The sequence below is a fragment of the Carlito syrichta genome, unplaced genomic scaffold (genome assembly GCF_000164805.1).
Source record: "Carlito syrichta isolate Samal-C Ts95f unplaced genomic scaffold, Tarsius_syrichta-2.0.1 Scaffold75492, whole genome shotgun sequence".
NCBI classification, from domain to species: domain Eukaryota; kingdom Metazoa; phylum Chordata; class Mammalia; order Primates; family Tarsiidae; genus Carlito; species Carlito syrichta.
This window is the reverse complement of record NW_007019588.1, coordinates 62,088-82,041: the sequence shown is the minus strand read 5'-3', so window position 1 is coordinate 82,041 and position 19,954 is coordinate 62,088. Positions and strand designations below refer to the sequence as shown.

The window sequence follows — 19,954 nt, the reverse complement described above, 5'->3', positions numbered from 1 at the left end:
TCATTCTTGAACTTATTCAAAGTTCCAAATGTCTTGTGTACTAGATCTTCTTTGCTTCTTGCAACCTCTTTTCCTCCGACCCTCTTATTATTCTCTGTCTTTAACTCAGAGCCATTATCTTGACTAACACCCTGCTTATTTTCAGTGGTTCTTGTGAAATTTATATTTATATTCACCAATTGATACTTTATAATTTATTTGTAATTTTTGAGATTTGCTTTAACACTTTGTTTTCCCTAAGTATAATCAACTCAATGCATTCTTAACTTTCTTTTCGTCTTTGGTTTATTTCTCTTCTAATCTTTTTATTAGTTTATTTTTTGACATGTATTTCAGTTTGAAATGCTGTGCTACAGTTTTATTTTGTATTTTGTAATTCTTTTTTTTGTTAGGGGAAAGGTTTCATCAATGACAGAGTAACAGAAGTAGCTTTGTTGGAATTTGGTGTATATTTCTGTAGTTAATTTGAAATTCATACTATTCTTTGTATTTTAGTAATGTTGAAATCTGGCATCATGAAAGGCTTTTTTGTGCTACTTTTTGGTTTTAACTTTTAGGAAGTGTGTTGAGTAATTTAAATTTAGTCAACTATCACTATTCTAGGGCCAACCTAAAACAAAATTATAATTTTTTAAATGATTACAGGTTTATAATAGGACATCAACAAATTACAGAAGGCTAAACATTGTAAATCAATTATTCATAATTCAACTACCAATACATAAACATTATTTAATACCATTGTATTAAATGGTTTTGTTTTTTGAACATATAAACATATGCATGTCTATGTTATATATGCCTATATTATATATAAGTGTGATTATGCATGTGAACAAAAAGGGAGACAGAAAGAGAGACTGAGAGAGAGATAAAGGACTTCAATCTTTGTCTTCAGAATTTGAGCCATGGGCCAAAACTGAATTATTCTCTGGATGAAAAGGAATGAAAAGACATTTAGAAAATATAGGCTGAGATTGGGCAAATGGCAAGAGCTAAATGGGGAAAATAGAAATGACTATCTAAAGAGGTATTCCTTATGAATGTCTATGTATAATTTATTCTAAATTTCATTTTCTTACTTTCCATTGAATGCTGCAGTAAAATCTTTACTGCCCACATTCTTTGAAAAGTAGATTTTCTTTCAAAAGAATACAAAGTAGAATAAGTTCTGTCATAAAGGGCAGGTTTGACATACAACAAAACAAAATACCCATAAGAGAAGAGTCAGACATCCATGCATATACTATGTAACTTACATCAGACTGCTTTTTTCTTTTCATTAAATAGTCTATTTTTTCTTAAATAGGTTTTTTTAAAAACTTGACTTTATGGCAAGACCTTATCTCTACAATAAATAAAAAATTAACTGGGTGTGTTGGTGCATGCCTATAGTTCTGGTTACTTGGAAGGCTGAGGCAGAAGGATAGCCAGAGCCCAACAGGTCAATGCTGGGGTGGCCATCAGTGTGCCACTGCACTCTAGCCTGGGTGACAGAGTGAGACTCCAACTCAAAAAAAACGCCCCCAAACACTTGACTTTATTTTTTATAGACTCTTCTTCACATGGCAGGCCATTATTAATTTAATCATTCTAATTATTTTATTATTTTGAATAATTCTATAATTATTTTATGCAAAAATTTATCATTACAGATTATTTCCTTGGAATAGATTCCTTGAAGTGCAATAAAGATACAAATACAGATAGTATACATATCAAAAGTTTATAAAGGTTTTTAGTTTATACATATTGCTAGATTACTATAAAGCTTATGATATTTATGTTTGCACCACCATACTTTGTCTCAAGTCCATTTTTTTTGTGTATGGGTGGAATCACATTTTTGTCACTTTTTTGTTTACCCAGTAATCCATTAACATTTCAACATATTTAGGACATTCTACAAAACTTTTCAAGTTGCTCAATTTAATATTTTCTTCATCAGCTCTTCCTTTGAGTGCAATTTTTACAAACTTTTTCTCAATCTTAATATTGGTGAAAGATTCATGTACATTTAATGTCAACTATGATGTTGAAATTATCATTTACTTCATTGCTTCATCTGAAATTTATTTGGGGACATAATATATACAGTGATATAAATTAATGCTTTTCTAAATGTACTAGATCAGCTTCAGGGTGTTCTTTTGTTCCATGACTTTTATAACTTACATCAAGATAGAATTATTTTAATGATTAGTTTTGTATATTTTAGTAACTGGTAGGGTAAGCACTACATATTGTATTGCTTTTTGGCTAGCTCTATAGAATGACACTTTAAAGCTATAACACATTTTTATTAATTCTGGAATATACACACAATGTATACTTCCTTCATGGTGATCGCAAAACATTGTAACTTCAAATACATCTAGTTTCTATCTAAATATCAAAGAATATCACCATCCTGATGATACTACAAATCATCATAACTGAAATTATGCAGTTATAGAAATCAACATTCAGATAACTCCAATAGCAATGTAACTCGATTTACCTATTTCTTTGCCACAGTAACATACTAATAGGATACACAGACCAGATTCTGGGGAAAGTGAAGGTGAGGATATAAAGTGGTGTCTAAAGTAATACCTCAGCAGTTCATGAGAAACCTTGCATACTTATTTATTTATCAACACCTCTAGAATTACACACCTACAACTTTTTTATTCTATATTATTTGCTTTGTCCCTCCCACCTGACTTTTGGCATCTGACCCTCAGAGAATCATGAGATTGATTCGATGTTCAATGTTTCTAACCATTATAAATATTGCATATAGTTTTCCACATAATTACCTTGTGAAGTCTGTCATCTCCATCATGATCATACACATCTTCTTGGCCAGAACAATGATATCATTGCTTGTATCATCCCATATCTCAATCTCTGCATCCAGTTTACTCTTTACTTTCTTGAAATCAGCAACTTGCTCAGCAATCTTTTCCTTTTCTGCCTCAGGCAGTTGAGTCATCTTTGCCTAAAACATTGATAATTTGATTTGAAATCATTCCACCACGTTGAAAATATTTTAGAAAGAAGTAAATATTATGGAATATTTACAAAACTTTAGATTTAAAATCACTGACATCTTATAGTTTAAGTCATATAATCACAATTTTCTGGGCATATAAAAATCTATAATAATTATTTGCTCTGTAACTATAATGTTATATTGGAGAATACCAATGTACAATTTGGTGCTTTACATACTTAAATAAACGTGGGTCTTTTCAAATGTATAATGCATTCAAATTTTAGATTAATTCAAATTTAGTGTAACGTATCACATTTGTTATTAAAGTACAAATAAAAAGGTAGAAGTATAACAGAATTTAACTGGAAATGAGACTATGTCTGCCTATGTATGTACATATATACATACATATAGATAAGTCCTTACATAAACACTTAATATACAGAAGATGCATTGGTAAATAACAGTATGCATTTATGTATCATATGTATATAGATAAGCACATGCATAAAATCATTAAGATGCATGTATATTTTGTGCAAATAAACCCATTCAGGTGTAAATGTGTGTAAAAATGGTTACAGGGAAAGAATAAATGTTATAGTCAGGGTTTATTATGATCAGTTCTTCCTAATTAGCATACTGAATCTTGAGATGTTATTCTCCTCTGCTCAGTAAACCTAATCTGCATTATCATGATGCCATTCTTTGGGTAGGTGGCATTTTGAACAGTATGCAAATTGTATCTTCCATTTGCACTCTGGAATGCCAAATTGACAGAAAACTATCTATATCCCTCAACTACCATATTCACAACCTTAGCACCTGGGACCTATGGTTTCTGTCAAACAACAAAGAATCTTACAACAAAAGTGATTTGATAATCTCAAGACCATAAAATTTTGTGAAACTACCCATGTAATTGTATTGTCAAAAAAGAATCTCAGATATATTCTAATAGTAGAAAGCAAACATATGTCTAAAAGGAAGCATTTTTAAAAGGATAAATCACATAAGTGGAATTTACATATTTTGATTATTCACATAGAATATGTGATATCTACAATATCTAGTATTTCTAGATGTTAGTCTCTAGAACACAAACAGTGGGGAAATAAGAAGAAATCACCTCAAAAAACTTTGAAATATTCTGAATACTAGGTCCAGAACACTGAACATATATTTTATTAAATCATCAGTATACATAGTCATAAAGCTTAAATAAATGAATTAAAGGAATTAAAAGAATGATCAATGAAAAATGCAATCAGAATATAAAAATCAAAGAATCAATATCAATTTTATATCATTTATTCCATATTTATTACAAGCCTAACCTAGGGTATAAATTAAATTAGTATTTGCAAAAATCTAAGGACTAAGGGGTCATGCCTCCAATTTAACATGTTAAAATAAATAATGACATTTTCTGATTTGAAATTTTAAAAATATTTTAGAGGCCTGGTGCAGTGGCTCATGCCTATAATCCCAGCACTTTGGGAAGACAAGGTGAGAAAATTGCCTGAACCTATGGGTTTGCGACCAGTCTGGGCCACTTGGCAAGACCTCACCTCTACAATAAATAAAAAAAAATAAACTGGGTGTGATGGCGTATTCCTGTAGTTCCAGTTACTTGGAAGGTTGAGACAGAAGGATTGCTTAAGCCCGGCAGGTCGAGGCTGCAGTGGCTATGAGCATTGTGCACTCCAGCCTGGGAGTGAGATTCCGACTCAAAAAAAAAAAAAAAAGTGTTGTAGCACAATGCTTGACACATACTGAATGCACAATAGATAATAGCTATTTCTTATTCAATATGAAAATAATCAAAACGTATTCACATGTCTCATATGAACATTTTTCATTGTATTAGTAGTGTTTTCTTAGAAAAATCAAATTAAACTGCATGATACTAGGTTTTTAACACAAGTACTCTTCCTTAGCATCTGAAAATCGTTTATAGTCACTTCTCTCAGGAACTATGCCCTATGTGATTCAGTAAGAGAAGAGCAACTTTTACTACTGCAGGCATATGGCAAGGCACGTAAATGAAGATACAGCTCACTACTTCTGAAATGAAAAGTAATATGCAAGCATGTTAAGTAAATTATAAGCTACCAACCCATTAAACTAGCTCAAAAATAGAAATGAGTTTTCCCCATCCTGACTACTGGTCATTATCTAGCTCTCCATTCCTATAAAAGTGTTTAAACTTTCAAATAATAGTTTTAGATAGGTTCAGCAGAGGCTTCCTTTTATATCCTCTATCTCAGAGGTAATGAGGGTAGGGCACTGGATCTAATAAATAATGCTGAAGTATACACTGGCATATTAAGGAAAATGATTTACTATTCTAATAAAGTTAAAATTATTCAAGAGATAAACTGGTTAAGTGTAGTCCAAGGTCTGTTACTTGGAATGCCACTGATTTCCAATATGACCTTGAGGAAGTCACTTAACCCTCTTGTCTAAGGTTCCCCAGGCACAAAATGACAATAATTGTAACTGCTATCTACCTGCCTTGCAGAGAACACAGTCGATTATTGGTTAACATTGAGAATGACCCTGTTGTAGGCAGGGAGCTCATCAGTTGCACTCGATTTCCTTAATAACATTTCAACTCATAAGGTGAATTACAATCAACAGACGTTTATCTATGGGACGATAAGGACTGAAACTTGGGCAACAGTTTGCAAAGTTAGAAGTTCTAGAAGATTCTGGTCCTTTTTCTTTTTTTCTTTTTTTTTCCTTTTTCACAGAAGAAACAATAGCAGCAACAAAACATTAAGTTACTGTCACCTTTACTAAAGGTTTAAGTGCTTCTGTGAATGATTTATGATATGCCATCAATCAACTTCAATCACTGTGAAAATTTCAAAATAGAACTTAAGAGAATGCTTCATTCATTAGGAATTCTAGGTAAAGATTATTTATTGAATCACTTTGGTTGAGTTAAGCAAAGAAACTGAGGTACAAAGCTCAAGACAATTGAGGTAAGTCGAATCTCTGATGTATTTTGCCAGATGGCTGTATATTTAGACTTCTGCTTACATCTATAGAGCAGGATTCTGATATAAATAACTGTCAATGGCTTTTTGAATCAGTGTCCTCTGGATGAGGCTATATTATGTATCTATTGATCTTAGAATTTGTCACCAAAGACAAGAAAAATGTCTAGCACTTATATATGACAGACAATTTTCTAGGCACCATATATATATATTGAAACTTCAATCTTCATAGTAATCCTGTGAGGTATTATTATTATTCCAATTTTATAAATGGAGAAATTGAATCTCTCTCAAAGGGTAAGTGATTTACTCGAGTATAATGTCAGTAGTGGTAGAACAAGGATACAAATCAGAAAATGTGACTCTGGAGTTGTTTAATCACCAAGTCAACAAACATGAAAAATATTGCCCAGAACATACCAAGATATCTACATTCTCCTAGATGGTACTTCTCTGTCACTTTCCATCTATGAATGCAATTGTTCTCCAAAGTATAGACACATATCTTTTAGAACCTAAGCTTCTTCATCTATAAATTAGATACAATAATATTTACCTCACTGTTTTGAAGATCACATGAAATAATATATATGAACACTCTTTTGAAATTCTTATTACCTGTCAACTGTCATATACTCTAATATATTCAGTTCTTCACTCTCTGCAGTAATCCTCAGAATTCTATTTCTAGTGTTATCCTCTATTTTTCAAGCAAGAGCTGTATTCTCTTGTTAGTCTATTAGACTTTTTAAGTATATATTTCATTTACTATTTTAACTCTAAATAAGGGGTCAGCAGAATTTTTCTGTGAAGGGCAAGACAGTTAGTATTATATGCTTTGCAACCAATACCATACTCCCTGTCATGTTACTCAACTCTGTTGTAATGAAAGAACAGTCATAAATAGTATGTAAACAAACTAGTGTGGCCATGTTCCAATAAAACTTTATTATGAACATTGAAATTTTAATTTCTCTTAATTTTCACATGCCACAAATATTATCCTGATCACACTTGATTACATCTATTTTAAAATTTTTTCAACCATATCAAAATGTCCTTAGCTCATGGTCTATACAAAAACAGTCAGCAGGCCAGATTTAACCTGTTGGCTGCAGTTTGCCAATATCTACTCAAAAACTTTCCCATGACCAGGGTTCACAGAATTCCTTGATTATTTTTCTCTCGGTGTTTACCATTCTTAGCGTTATTTTATTTTATTTTAGATTCAGGGGATGCATGTGATATGTTGTATGGGTATATTTTGTAGCAGTGAATATTGAGTTTCTAGTGTGCTCATCATCCAAATATTGAACATTGTGTTTGTCCAGAACACCCAAAATTACAGACCAAGCATTCCTTAAAATGCTTTTACCCACAGACTTCTTTTGCACTAAACCCTCTTGGCATTGCCTTCCCTTTACTTCCAACTGATTCTCTCATCTCTTAAATGTGCATCTCCCCAAGAATCTTTGCTGACTCTTAACTTTATTCATTATCTTCTCGTCTAGCACACTTATCTACTTCCTTTCTTCTTTTTACACTGGCAAATAAAATTGTACACCATTACTGTATACCGCATGACATTCTGATGTATGCATACAGTGTAGAATAGACAATGGAGTACTATTCTGTCATAACACATAAATTCTGGCATTTATGACAACATAGATGGAACTAGAGGACATTATGTTAAGTGAAATAAGTAGGACACAGAAATACAAACACCACATGATTCAAATGAATTTATGCCATAGAAGTAGAGAACAGAATGGTGATCAGTAGGTGTTGGGGAGATGGGGAGGAGGGGTTGAAGAAATGTTGATCACAAGATACAAAATTTCAGTTAGACAGTAGAAATAGGCTTAAGCAATCTATTGTATAACATGGTGACTATCATGAATAATGTTTTATTTTTTTAAATGCTGAGAGTGAATCTAAAGTGTTCTCACCACAAAAATGATAACTACAAGAGAGAATGTATAAATTAATTAGCCAAATTTAGTCATTCCATATACTTCAACTACCATCATGACTTCAAAAATCATTGCTATGAACATGAGTCCCAAACAACCTCTCCATGCCCAACTCTTCTCCCATACAACAATGTATTGAGTATGTCCATCAATATTTCAGAAACACTTGCTCACAAAATGATGGAAATTAAACCAAACCAAGCCATATATCCTTTTAAGTTTCTCAGTATACTGCAAGCCTCCCAGTACTGAATTTCATATTTTGTTTTGCAATACATTCTCACACTTTATTAAGGAGTGTTCTGGAAATAGAAAGGTGACCCTGTCAAATACCCTTATAAGCATGTTAATAGCAGACCCACTTTCAAACACATTATTGGTATTTACTAGTGAGAGAGTCATTGTATATAGATTGATTTTAACAGGATGCACAAGATTTATATAAAACTACTTATGTAAACAAACTTGGACTCAATTTGGGCAATATGGCTCTAGAAACAAATGTCATACAAGCTATATAATGATTAGAATATAAAATGAAGTGTCAAAATATAAAATGAAGAAGTGTCATAGTCATAGTAACTTCTTTTGTGTATATGATTATCTCCAGTCAGAATGGCCATCATCAATAACTCAAAAAAGAACAGATGCTGGAGAGGATGTGGTGAAAAGGGAGCACTTCTACACTGTTGGTGGGAGTGTAAACTAGTACAGCTTCTGTGGAAAACAGTGTGGCCATTCCTAAAAGTTCTAAAACTCGACCTTCCATATGACCCCACAATCCCCCTACTGGGAATATACCCGAAAGAACTCAAAGCATTCTATGAAAAAGATACCTGCATTTGTTTATCGCAGCATTGTTCACAATAGCAAGAACATGGAACAAACCGTACTGCCCATCAAAAAAGAACTGGATAAAAAAATATAGTACATATACATAATGGACTATTACGCAGCCATAAAGAAGAACAAAATCATGAACTTCACAGCAACCTGGATGGACTTGGAGTCTATAATACTGAGTGATCTTTCAATGAAACAAAGAACTGAGTATCACATGTTCTCACTCCTAAGTGAACCTTGAACAACTATCGTAATACTATAAGAAAAGGATTGACTGTAGCGGGAAATTGTGGGCAGGAGGTGGGGGGATCGGGGAGGTGGGATTGGCAGAAATTGGAATCTGCCTGGGGAAGAGGGGGCACACTTCATCAACAAGGGTACCTGCACAATGAATATTAGTATACCTAACCCTGAATTGTACCCCACAATTTTAAAATAAAAAATTTAAAAGTTGAAACTTCATTAAAAAAAATTCTTCCTTTTATTTTACCCTATTCAGTTAGGTACAAAGTTTGCCCATAACATTCATCATACTTTTATCATGTTCATTTTCATCTATGTATTCCTATTACTGCTGTCTTCTGATCTTGTCTCTTTTGTTTTCAATCCTTTTGTCTTACTACTATTGATTCAAGCCTTTTGAATGTAATGAAATTGTGTAATTTTAGATAGCTAAAAAATGCTATCTATGCCTCCTTATCAAATAAGAAATATCAATTCCTCAGATAACACCATTATAAGTAGAAAACACATATCGAAAAATGCTCACATCATCAATGTATCATTGGAACTATTTTCACAAATCCATGTTTCTAGCACACAAATGTAGAAATTAAAAGAACCACCAGCACCCCAGAAGCCTCCTTCTGTCTTTCTCTAGTCTCTAACTCTAAAGGGCAATCACTATTTTGATTTCTAAAACAAAAGGTTTGCCCATCTTATAAAAATTGAATCACAACACATATACTCATATGTCTGGGTTTTAGGTTTAGCATTTATCTATTTGAAATGAACCTATACCATTGCATGTAGTTATATTCAGCCTATTCTTATTCCTCTAGACAGATATTACTCTACTGTGCAACCATACAGCAATTTATTTATTGGTTTTCTTATAAATGATCTTTTGGGAACCATTCCATTTTTAGTTATTATGTATGAATAGTGAATATTTTTGCATTTTACTTTGGGTGTACATATGGGTGCATTTCTCTGGAGTACATACCTAGGAACAGAATTGTTGTGTCACAGAAATCACCAGAACTTATGCCCTACCAGTTTTTCAATCTCATTCCATCTTACTTCCTTCTACACAATGCACCCACAAGCCAAACTAAGAAATTTATTGCTGCAGATAAATATCTTGAGATATTGCTCATTAACTATTAATATTTTGCTCATCTTCTTCCTTTCCCCCATGTTTGTTGGTCCAAAGTGAATCATATTTTCAGGTATTTAATTATTCCTTTAAAACTCAGAACATGCTATTAGTTCTTCCCTGCAGACATCTAATCACTTGTGAACACAAATATGTTGTCTCAATTACTAGAGAAAAAAACCTTTAAAAAATTATTCATTATTTATGAATAATAATGATGACATTATATATACAAAGCAAAAAAGTGGCATAATAGGAAAAATATGTAAATTGTCATACAGATATTCATTCAAATTCCAAATCTGCCAAGTATTAGGTATGTAGCAAATAACTTTGCCATCTTTGCTTCACCATATATACACACACATAAATACATGTGTATGTTATACAAATATATGTTATACACACACACACACACACACAGAGAGAGAGAGAGAGAGAGAGAGAGCATAGGACTTGTAGTATACTAAGGAATGAATATATGGTACTTATAATTTATGCAAACAAGAGTCTCATCTTGGCCTCCAAGACTTTTCATAATACTGGGGAGAATGATAACCAAAATATTCACCTGCTCTACCTCACAGAGCCTAGGCAAGAATCAAATGAAATATTTTTGAGTAAATGCATTCCATAAGCAGTAAACCTTATACAAAATGTGTATAAAATAAAAAACTCTTAAAGGCAGTGAGAGAGAAAGTTCAGACTACCTACTAGGGAAGACCAACTGCAGCAGACTTATCTACAGAACACTACAGGCTAGAAGAGACTCGAGTCCAATCTTCAAAGTTTTCAAAGATAAGCAATTCCAACCAAGGATTTCCTACCCAGCTAAACTAAGCTTCATTAGTGATGGAGAATTAAAATCCTTCCCAGACAATCAATGCCTAAAAGTCTATGCTGCCTACAGACCAGCTGTACAAGAGATGCATAGGAAGGCATTAAACACAGAAGAAGGAAAATTTAAAAAAATGAACCTCCTCTTTCCAAGAATGCAGGAAAACAGAGAATCAACACAGCATGCACTGTGACTGCAGAATTAAACACACACACATATATCAACCCCCAAATCAAAAGAAAACCAACAAACAAATAAACAAACAGCAACAAAAACAAATTTTATAGAAGGCTCATGACAGGGATAAACTCTCATATCTCAATAATCAGCCTGTACCAATGAAAAGACATAGAATAGAAAACTGGATTAAAAAAGAACATAGCCCAACAATATGATGCTTCCAGAAAACACATGTCACTACAAAGGACACTCACAGTCTCAAAGTTAGGGGATGGAAAACAAATTTTCCAACAAATGAAACACAAAAGAAGGCAGGAGTCATGATCTTAATATCAGACAAAACATTTAAGCTATCAAAAATTTTAAAAGATACAGAAGCACAGTACATAATGATAAAAGGTTCAATCCAGCAACAAGAAATGTCCATCCTAAACACACAGAAGCACCAGTTTGTATAAACCAACTACTAAGTATATAGATTATATACATATATGTATATATATGTATAGACTGTAACACTATCATAGCTGGAGAATTAAGTACCTCTCTAACAACCTAAGATAGATCATTAAGTCAAAAAAATCAATCAAAGAGACGCAGAACCTCAACTTGAGCTTGACCAAATGGACTTAATATATACCCTATAGAACACTCCACCCAACAATCAACAGAATATACATTCTACTCATCACCACACAGAATGTACTCCAAGATCGATCACATCCTTGGCCATAAATCAAGCATAAACAAATTTCATAAGATTGAAATACTGCCATGCACCTTCTGAGACCACAGTGGATAAATAAATATTAACACCAACAAAAATTTCCTCCAAACCCAAAAAGACATGTACACTAAACTGCATGATGCTGAACAACTCCTAGGTCAACACAGAAATCCAAATAGAAATTAAATGATTCCTGGAAAAAATGAAAATGAAGAAACAAATTACCAAAACCTCTGGGATGTCATGAAATCAGTATTAAGAGGGGAATTAATATCTGTATGAACACACATCGAGGAAATACAAAGATCACAAGTTAACAGCCCAGCAAATCACATAAGGGAGGTGGAAGGACAAAACCACCAAAACCTTAACTTTGGCAAAAGAACCCAGATCATCAAAGTAAAAAGTCCAAATACAGGAAAAAAATATAATAGAAAGAAAAGATCAATGAAACAAAAAGCAGTTTCATTGAAAGGATAAACAAGATTGATGAACCCCTTAACAAATTGACCTAAAGAGAGAAGCCACCCAAATAAACTCAGTCAGAAATGCAAAAGATCAAATCACAACTGACTACAAAGAAATGCAAAAGATTGTCAGAAATTACTATGGACTCTAACTCGAAAACCTAAATAAAATGGAGGACTTTCTGACATCACATTACCTCCCAAGGTAAAAATCAGAAGAAAGTGAGACTCTAAACAGACCAACAACAACCCAGGAAGTTGACTCTCTCATAAGAAAACTACCTACAAAAAAAAAAAAAAAAAAAAAAAAAATCCCTGGACCAGACAGCTTTCCAGAAGAATTCTACAAAACATACAAGGAGGAGCTGTAACCAATCCTATTGAAAGTATTCCAGGCAATTGAGAAATACTGAACTCTCTCCAAATTCTTTCATGAAGTTAATGTCACATTGACACCCAACCAGGTAAAGATCAAACAAAGAACAAGAACTACAGACCAATATCCCTGATAAACATAGATGCAAAAATTCTCAACAAGATTCTAATACATCGGATCTAAAAACACGTATCAACAATCATCTACCATGACTAAGTAGGTTTCTTCCCCAGGATACAGGACTGGTACTAAATATATCAACAGATATAAAAACAAGAACCACATGATTGACCCAGAAAAAGTGTTTGATAAAATCCAGCATCCCTTTTTGATAAAAAATTATCAAGCACCTTGTCATAGAGGAATGAATCTCAAAACAGTAAGAGCCATTTATAATAAACCCACAGCCAGCATATTGCTAAACAGACAGAAATTGGATGCACTTCCCCTGAAAACCAGAACAAGACAAAGCCGCTTACTCTCACGCCTCCTATTCAGCATAGTATTGTAAGTCCTAGCTAGACCAATTTGACAAGAGAAGGAAATCAGGGATATTCAAATTGGGAAAGAGGAAGTTAAGTTATCCTTCTTTGCTGACTATGTGATCCTATACCTTGAAAACCCAAAATAATCTGACATAAACCTCCTTGCATTGATAAAGGACTTTGGCAAAGTCTCAGGGCACAAAACAAACATGCAAAAGACAGTCACATTCATATACACAAAAAACAAACAGGCAGAGAACCAAATAAAAAGCACAATCTCATTCAGAATAGGCACAAAAAGAATGAAATACCTCAGCATCTTCCTAACCAGAGTAGTGAAACACCTCTACAGTGAAAACTACAAAACACTGCTCAAAGAAATCAAAGAAGACATGCACAAATGAAAAGATATTCCATACCCATGGTTTGGAAGAATCAATACCATTAAAATATCCATCCTACCATCGGCAGTCTACAAATTCAATGCAATGCCCATTAAATTATCAACATCATTCTTCTGAGACATGAAAATGACAATACAGAAGTCTATTTGGAAATATGAAAGACCACAAATAGCCAGAACCATCCTTAGTAAAAGAAACAAACCAGGTAGTATCACACTTCCAGACTTCAGCTTTACTATAAAGCTACAATAACCAAAACAGCCTGGTATTGGCACAAGAACAGGCAGATAGACCAATGGAATAGGATAGAGATTTCAGAAACAAAACCTTAATTTCTCAAACAACTCATCTTTGACAAAGCTTCCACCAATAACCACTGGGGAGAGCAGGACTTATTCAGTAAATGGAGCTGGGAAAACTGGCTGATCACATGCAGAAGATTGAAACAGGACCCCTACCTATCACATACACAAAAACCAACTCTAAATGGATCAATGACCTAAACATAAAACCTCAAGCTATAAGAATCTTAGAAAATGCAGGAGGCACCCTTACGGAAATTGGAATAGGCAACCAATTCCTGATCAAAACCCTGCCCATACCATAAGAGATAAGATAGACAAGCAGGACCTTATCAAACTGAACATTTCTGCAGGAAAAAACCTCCAAGAGAGCAGAGAGACAGACCACAGAATGGGAAAAATTATTTGCCAACTGTATGTCTGACAAAGGCCTAACATCCAGATCTACAAACATTCAAACATGCCAAAAGGAAAAAACAAACAGCTTTATGGGGCTAAGTGGACAAAAGATAAGAATAGGCACTTCTCAAAAATATGAGCAGCCAACAAATATATGAAAAAATGCTTAGCCTCACTAACCATCAAAGAAATGCAAATTAAAACCACACTGAGTCACCACCAACTCAAGTCAGAATGACCATCATCAATAACTCAAAAAACAACAGATGCTCAAGTAGATGCGGGGAAAAGGGAATGCGTCTACACTGTTGTTGGGAGTGCAAACTAATACAACCTCTGTGAAAAACAATGTGGTGATTCCTGAAAGATCTAAAAATTGAACTTCCATACGACCCAGCAATCCCCCTTCTAGGAATGTACCCAAAGGAACTCAAATCATTCTACAAAAATGGTATCTGTGCATGCATGTATGCATGTTTATTGCAGCACTATTCACAATAGCATAAACATGGAACCAACCATGCTACCCATCAAAAGTGGACTGGATTTAAATAATGTTATATATATATAAATGTTGTATATATATATATATATATATATATATATATATATACACACACACACACACACACACAATGGAATATTTTGCAGTCATAAAGAAGGGCAAAATTATGGACTTCGCAGCAAGTTGGTTGGATTTTGAGTCTGTCAGTCTCAGTGATCTATCACAGAAGTAAAGAACTGAGTACCACATGCTCTCACTCATAAGCAGACCCTGAACATTTATCATAATACTATATGAAAAAATGCTCAGCCTCACTAACCACACTGCCAGTGGAGGAAGGGGGTACATAACATCAATGAGAGTACCTGATCTCAAAACAGGTGAAGTGGGGACCAAAGGGAGGTCCAAACTTCACCTGTACGATGACCACTTATTTACCTAATCCTGAAGCGTACCCCACATCTTTAAAATAAAAAAGAAAAATTATTCCATTAAAATAATAATATCATGAGGTAAATAATATTAATACCCACATGTCTCAATCATAGAAATGAGGTCCACAAGGAACATTTGCATGTCTTCTATTAAAGAAAGAGACTCTTCCAATGTTTTCTTTCTATCACATCAAAAATTGTTATATTTTATTTGTGAACTTTATTTACCACTTCTGGGAAAAAATAAAAGCTGTATAGGGCAGCAGCCCCCAACCATTTTGCATCAGGTACCAGTTTCATGGAAGACAATTTTTCTACAGATGGGGTGGTGGGAGGGGAGAAGTGGGATGATTTGGGGATGGTTCAAGTGCATAACATTTACTGTGCATTTTATGTCTATTATTATTACATTGTAATATATATTGAAATAGTTATGCAACTCACCATATTGCAGAATCAGTGGTAGCCTGAATTTTTTTTTCCTGGGACTAGATGGTCTCATTTGGGGGTGAAGGGTGACAGTGCTAGCATCAATGCCTCAGCTCCACTTCAGGTCATCAGGCATTAGATTCTTGTAAGGAATGCACAGCCTAGATCCCTGCATGTATAGTTCACAATAGGGTTCATGCTCCTATAAGAATCTAATGCCACTGCTGATATGACAGGAGGCAGAGCACAGGCAGTAGTGTGAGTGATAAGGAGTAGCCTAAATATAGATGAAACTTCGGTTGCTGGCGCCTCTGCTCATCTCCGGCTGTATGATCTGGTCCTTAACAGATGGACCAGTTCGAGTCCATGACCTGGGGACTGGGGACCCTTGGTATAGGGTATTTGGGAGATGTGAAGAAATTTGAATATAAATTATGTATTAAGCGATATTAGGAAGTTATTGTTAATTTTCTTCAGTGTAACGATCATATTGTGATTATATAAGAAAATGTCTATTATTTGGGGATATGCCTGTTGAAATATTTAGGTAAAATTTGCTATGATGTTTCAAATTACTCTGAAGTAGCTAAAAAAAGTATGGCTCTGGCACTAAGTTAAAGCTGTTTCATCTAGGTCATGGAAATATGGGTATACATTGTACCAGTGTTTAAACTTCTGTACATTTAATTTTTTTCCAATAAAAAGAAAAACAAATAATAACTATTATTTTTGTGGAGGTATAAAATATTATCTTATTCCAAAAACATTATTCCATCTGTAACATTCATGACCAATGATGCTTCCACCTCTCTGTGGACTTTCCTGAAGGTCAAACGCCAGATTTGTTGGGACAGAGAAATAAAATAGTCCATGCACATTTTGCCAGGAAAAATTATAATGTAATAAATGAGACTCATGACTTCCAAAGTAATATTCACATATATAAATTTCATTTGGGATTGGCATGTACCATAATAAATGAAATTTGCATAAATGTGACTATAGTATAAAACTTTCTCTAAAGGAAGAGTTATTTTAAAGGTGGTAAACTGTATGTATACATGAAAACATGCTGTTTTGAGGAGCACAAAAAAACTGACATGAGTACCCCTATCCTTTTGACAGATGTGATCCTGACATGACCATATGTTTCTTGCACTGTATATTTTTAGCCATAACGTGAAGATCAAGCCTTAACCACCTTTTCTCTGGTCCTCTTCTCACCAAAACAGGTGGGTTGTTATAAGATATCTTCCAAAATAGACTACCATAAAGGGAGGGACAATCTTTAACAACCTTTCATGAGATATCATACATATATCGTATGTATGCATGTGTGTATATAATTATATATAATACACTGTATTTGTGTGTGTGTGTGTGTGTGTGTGTGTGTGTGTGTGTGTGTGTGTGTGTGTGTATAATTATACATTGAAATTTTGGAGAACTTGGTTAACATGAGTCATTAAAAGTCTGATCAACTCCTTTAGGGGCATCAACATTATTGAGTTTGTGTTTGCAACAAAGTAAAGACCAGTCTCAGTAGCTCAAAGACCTTGTTTGTTAGGAGGTTCTGCTTAGCTCTCAGCCCTTCTACCACTTGATCTCTTCTGTCTTCCAACCCAAGCATGTACTATATTCTGAAGCATGCTATCCGATTTTTAGAAAAAGTCAGTTATTCAGCAATTCTTCATCTCCCTTATTTGTTATATCTATATGTTAGCCTGAATTTGGCTTCGACAACTTAAAGGAATGCATGAATCTATTTTTCACAAGAAAATCTTCAGTTATGTAAAAATAATTACCATATACTGTTAAAAATACTTTTCTCATTCTTTTATTTATTCCCTTATATATTCCTTTTCTGTATAACTATTTAGTTCTAGACAGACACTTCTTCAAAAACATGTTATCCAGATTATCAGCATCAAAGTTTTCCTTTAGTGTCACCTCAATGTGTTATTGTTCCTTTTATAAAAATTCATAAAATGACTTCCAGACTTAAGACTTAAGAGCAATATTTCAGATGAATTGCTGGCCAGACAAGAATACAATAATAGTCTCTGCACAGGATGATATGTTTACACTCTAAAAAAAGTCTACAATAGTATTAGAAAATTTACAACATTTAGGTGTATTCATTATTCATATTTAACACTCAACTGAGATGCCCATTACACAAATAAATTATAGCTAAACTGTATAAAAATTGTCCTATAGGCCAGGTGCAATAGCTCAAGCCTGTAATCCCAGCACTTTGAGAGGCCAAGGTTAGGGAATTGCCTGAGCCTATGGATTCGAGACCAGCCTGGGCAACTTTGATCTCATCTCTACAATAAATCAAAAAATTAGCTGGGTGTGGTGGCACGAACCTGTGATTCCAGCTACTTGTAAGACTGAGGAGGAAGGATTGCCTGAGCCCAGCAGGTCGACACTGGGGTGGTCATGAGCATACCACTGTACTCCAACCTGGGCATCAGAGTGAGATTCCCACTCAAAAAAAAAAAAAAAAAAAGCCCCATACATGTAATTAAAAAAAAACAAAAAAAAAAAGTATTGCAAAGATTTAGACTAAGCACTGCATTATGTTTCCTTTGGCTTATTATTTCTGGATGTTGATATAATTTTGTCTTTTAATGCTGCCAAAACTGAAAATATAGAAATCCTCAAAAAATTTAATGAACAAATATTATAAAGGTTAGATCTCAAACAACAAGCTCCAAAAGCTCATACTTTTATTCACAAGCGTGCCTTTAGGATGCAACTCAGAGTCCAGTAACTTATACTTTGCACATAATTTAAATAAGTTTGGTTACCTGATTTCCATGCTCCAGTTTACAATAAACTGGAAGTAGATAGGAGGTTTGCTAGTCTGATCACAAGGACAGGAAAGAAATTCTGTCAAAAAGGAGATAAATCCCTCACGTAATTGGGTCCTTTTGGGTTATAAATAAGTTTTCCTGTTTATATCAGAACACCTTCATCCAACATTGTTATTACAGCATAGTACAGTTATGTTTGGTCATAATACTATGAATCATTCACAACATCACTTAATATTTACTGACATCTACTACATACTATACTTATATGAGTTTGTTTCTTCTCTCAAGAAGTTTAAAATATTCCTGTGCAGAAAAAAATCGAATTATATTTAGAACATTTTGTGTGGTAAGGTAAAGATGCATGAAATATAATTTGAAAACTAATTCCTGTGGACATTCTAGAAATTTAAATCTTGACAAAGCATATGAATAGTGAACCACTAAAGTATATTTTGAGAAAGAAGTGTATGCCTACTATTTTTATGCATATTTTTCTTAATTATGCTTTTACAATGAATATAATTTTGTAAAGCATATATTTGTATTAAATGAATAGCTGAATATAAATATATAATGAATAGATTTTAAAACAAATAGCTTATGAAAGTTTAAATATTTCCTTTCTTTTTTTTAGCAAAAGTTTTTTTAAATAGAATAACAATTTGAGAAACATGGTATAAATTTCAAATATTCATGACATTTGTTTGTCCACAAATTATGCTCATATATCTATATTATTATATTTAATATAGTACCATGATTAATGATTCATATAAATATGCTGATCATAGCTCCTTTTATTAAAAACTGGCTACAATACCTGTAGTCACATACACATGGCAAAGATGTAAAATCTATTCTCATTAGACTACTATCAATTGAATATAAATTATGTAATGCTCAAAAGAGAATAATTATATTTTTGTATGATATATGTAATCTACCATTTATTAGGTTTTTCAAAAAATAAAAGAAAATATTTTATATCAATTTTAATATTAAACAAATACTATCTATTTGACATTATTGAATAATTATCCTTGATTCTGTTCGTTTGTAATCTGAATCCTGAAGTTGAAGTTTTTATATTTTGAAATTGAAATTAAACTGTGTCAAGCTTTTTGTCATACATTTTCTGAGAATTTTAAATTCACTCAAGAAATATATATACTTCTGAGGGCTTATATTCCCTAAGTCGCCTCTCTTCTCTGCATTTCTGCTCTCATTGATTTGTTGTTTTCATTTGAGGATAATTTTGCCTGACTGTCCTCTTATAAATCCACTGTAGTGAACCAACATTCTGAAATTCTTAAAATTCATCCATATATATAATTTGTGCATATGGGAAAGATTGTGAAAATATTTTGAGGTAACATGAAAATTTTACAAAGTGAGAAT

The 19,954-nt window shown here is 33.3% G+C and overlaps 1 protein-coding gene across 2 annotated transcripts in view; it reads right to left on the bottom strand.

The window, feature by feature from the left end:
- Positions 1-19,954, bottom strand: part of LOC103255712 (catenin alpha-3) — a 165,386-nt gene that overhangs the window by 121,347 nt on the left and 24,085 nt on the right. The window contains exons 1-2 of one of the 2 annotated variants that reach the window (XM_021710101.1): positions 18,548-18,697; positions 2,802-2,983 (exon numbers count right to left, since the gene is read on the bottom strand). In XM_021710101.1, the coding sequence (XP_021565776.1) occupies positions 2,802-2,977 (176 nt within the window). In that variant the 5' untranslated portion in view covers positions 2,978-2,983; positions 18,548-18,697. Of the gene's footprint in view, positions 1-2,801; positions 2,984-18,547; positions 18,698-19,954 lie in introns of those variants that run through there. The other variant, XM_008053674.2, reaches the window with a different exon arrangement.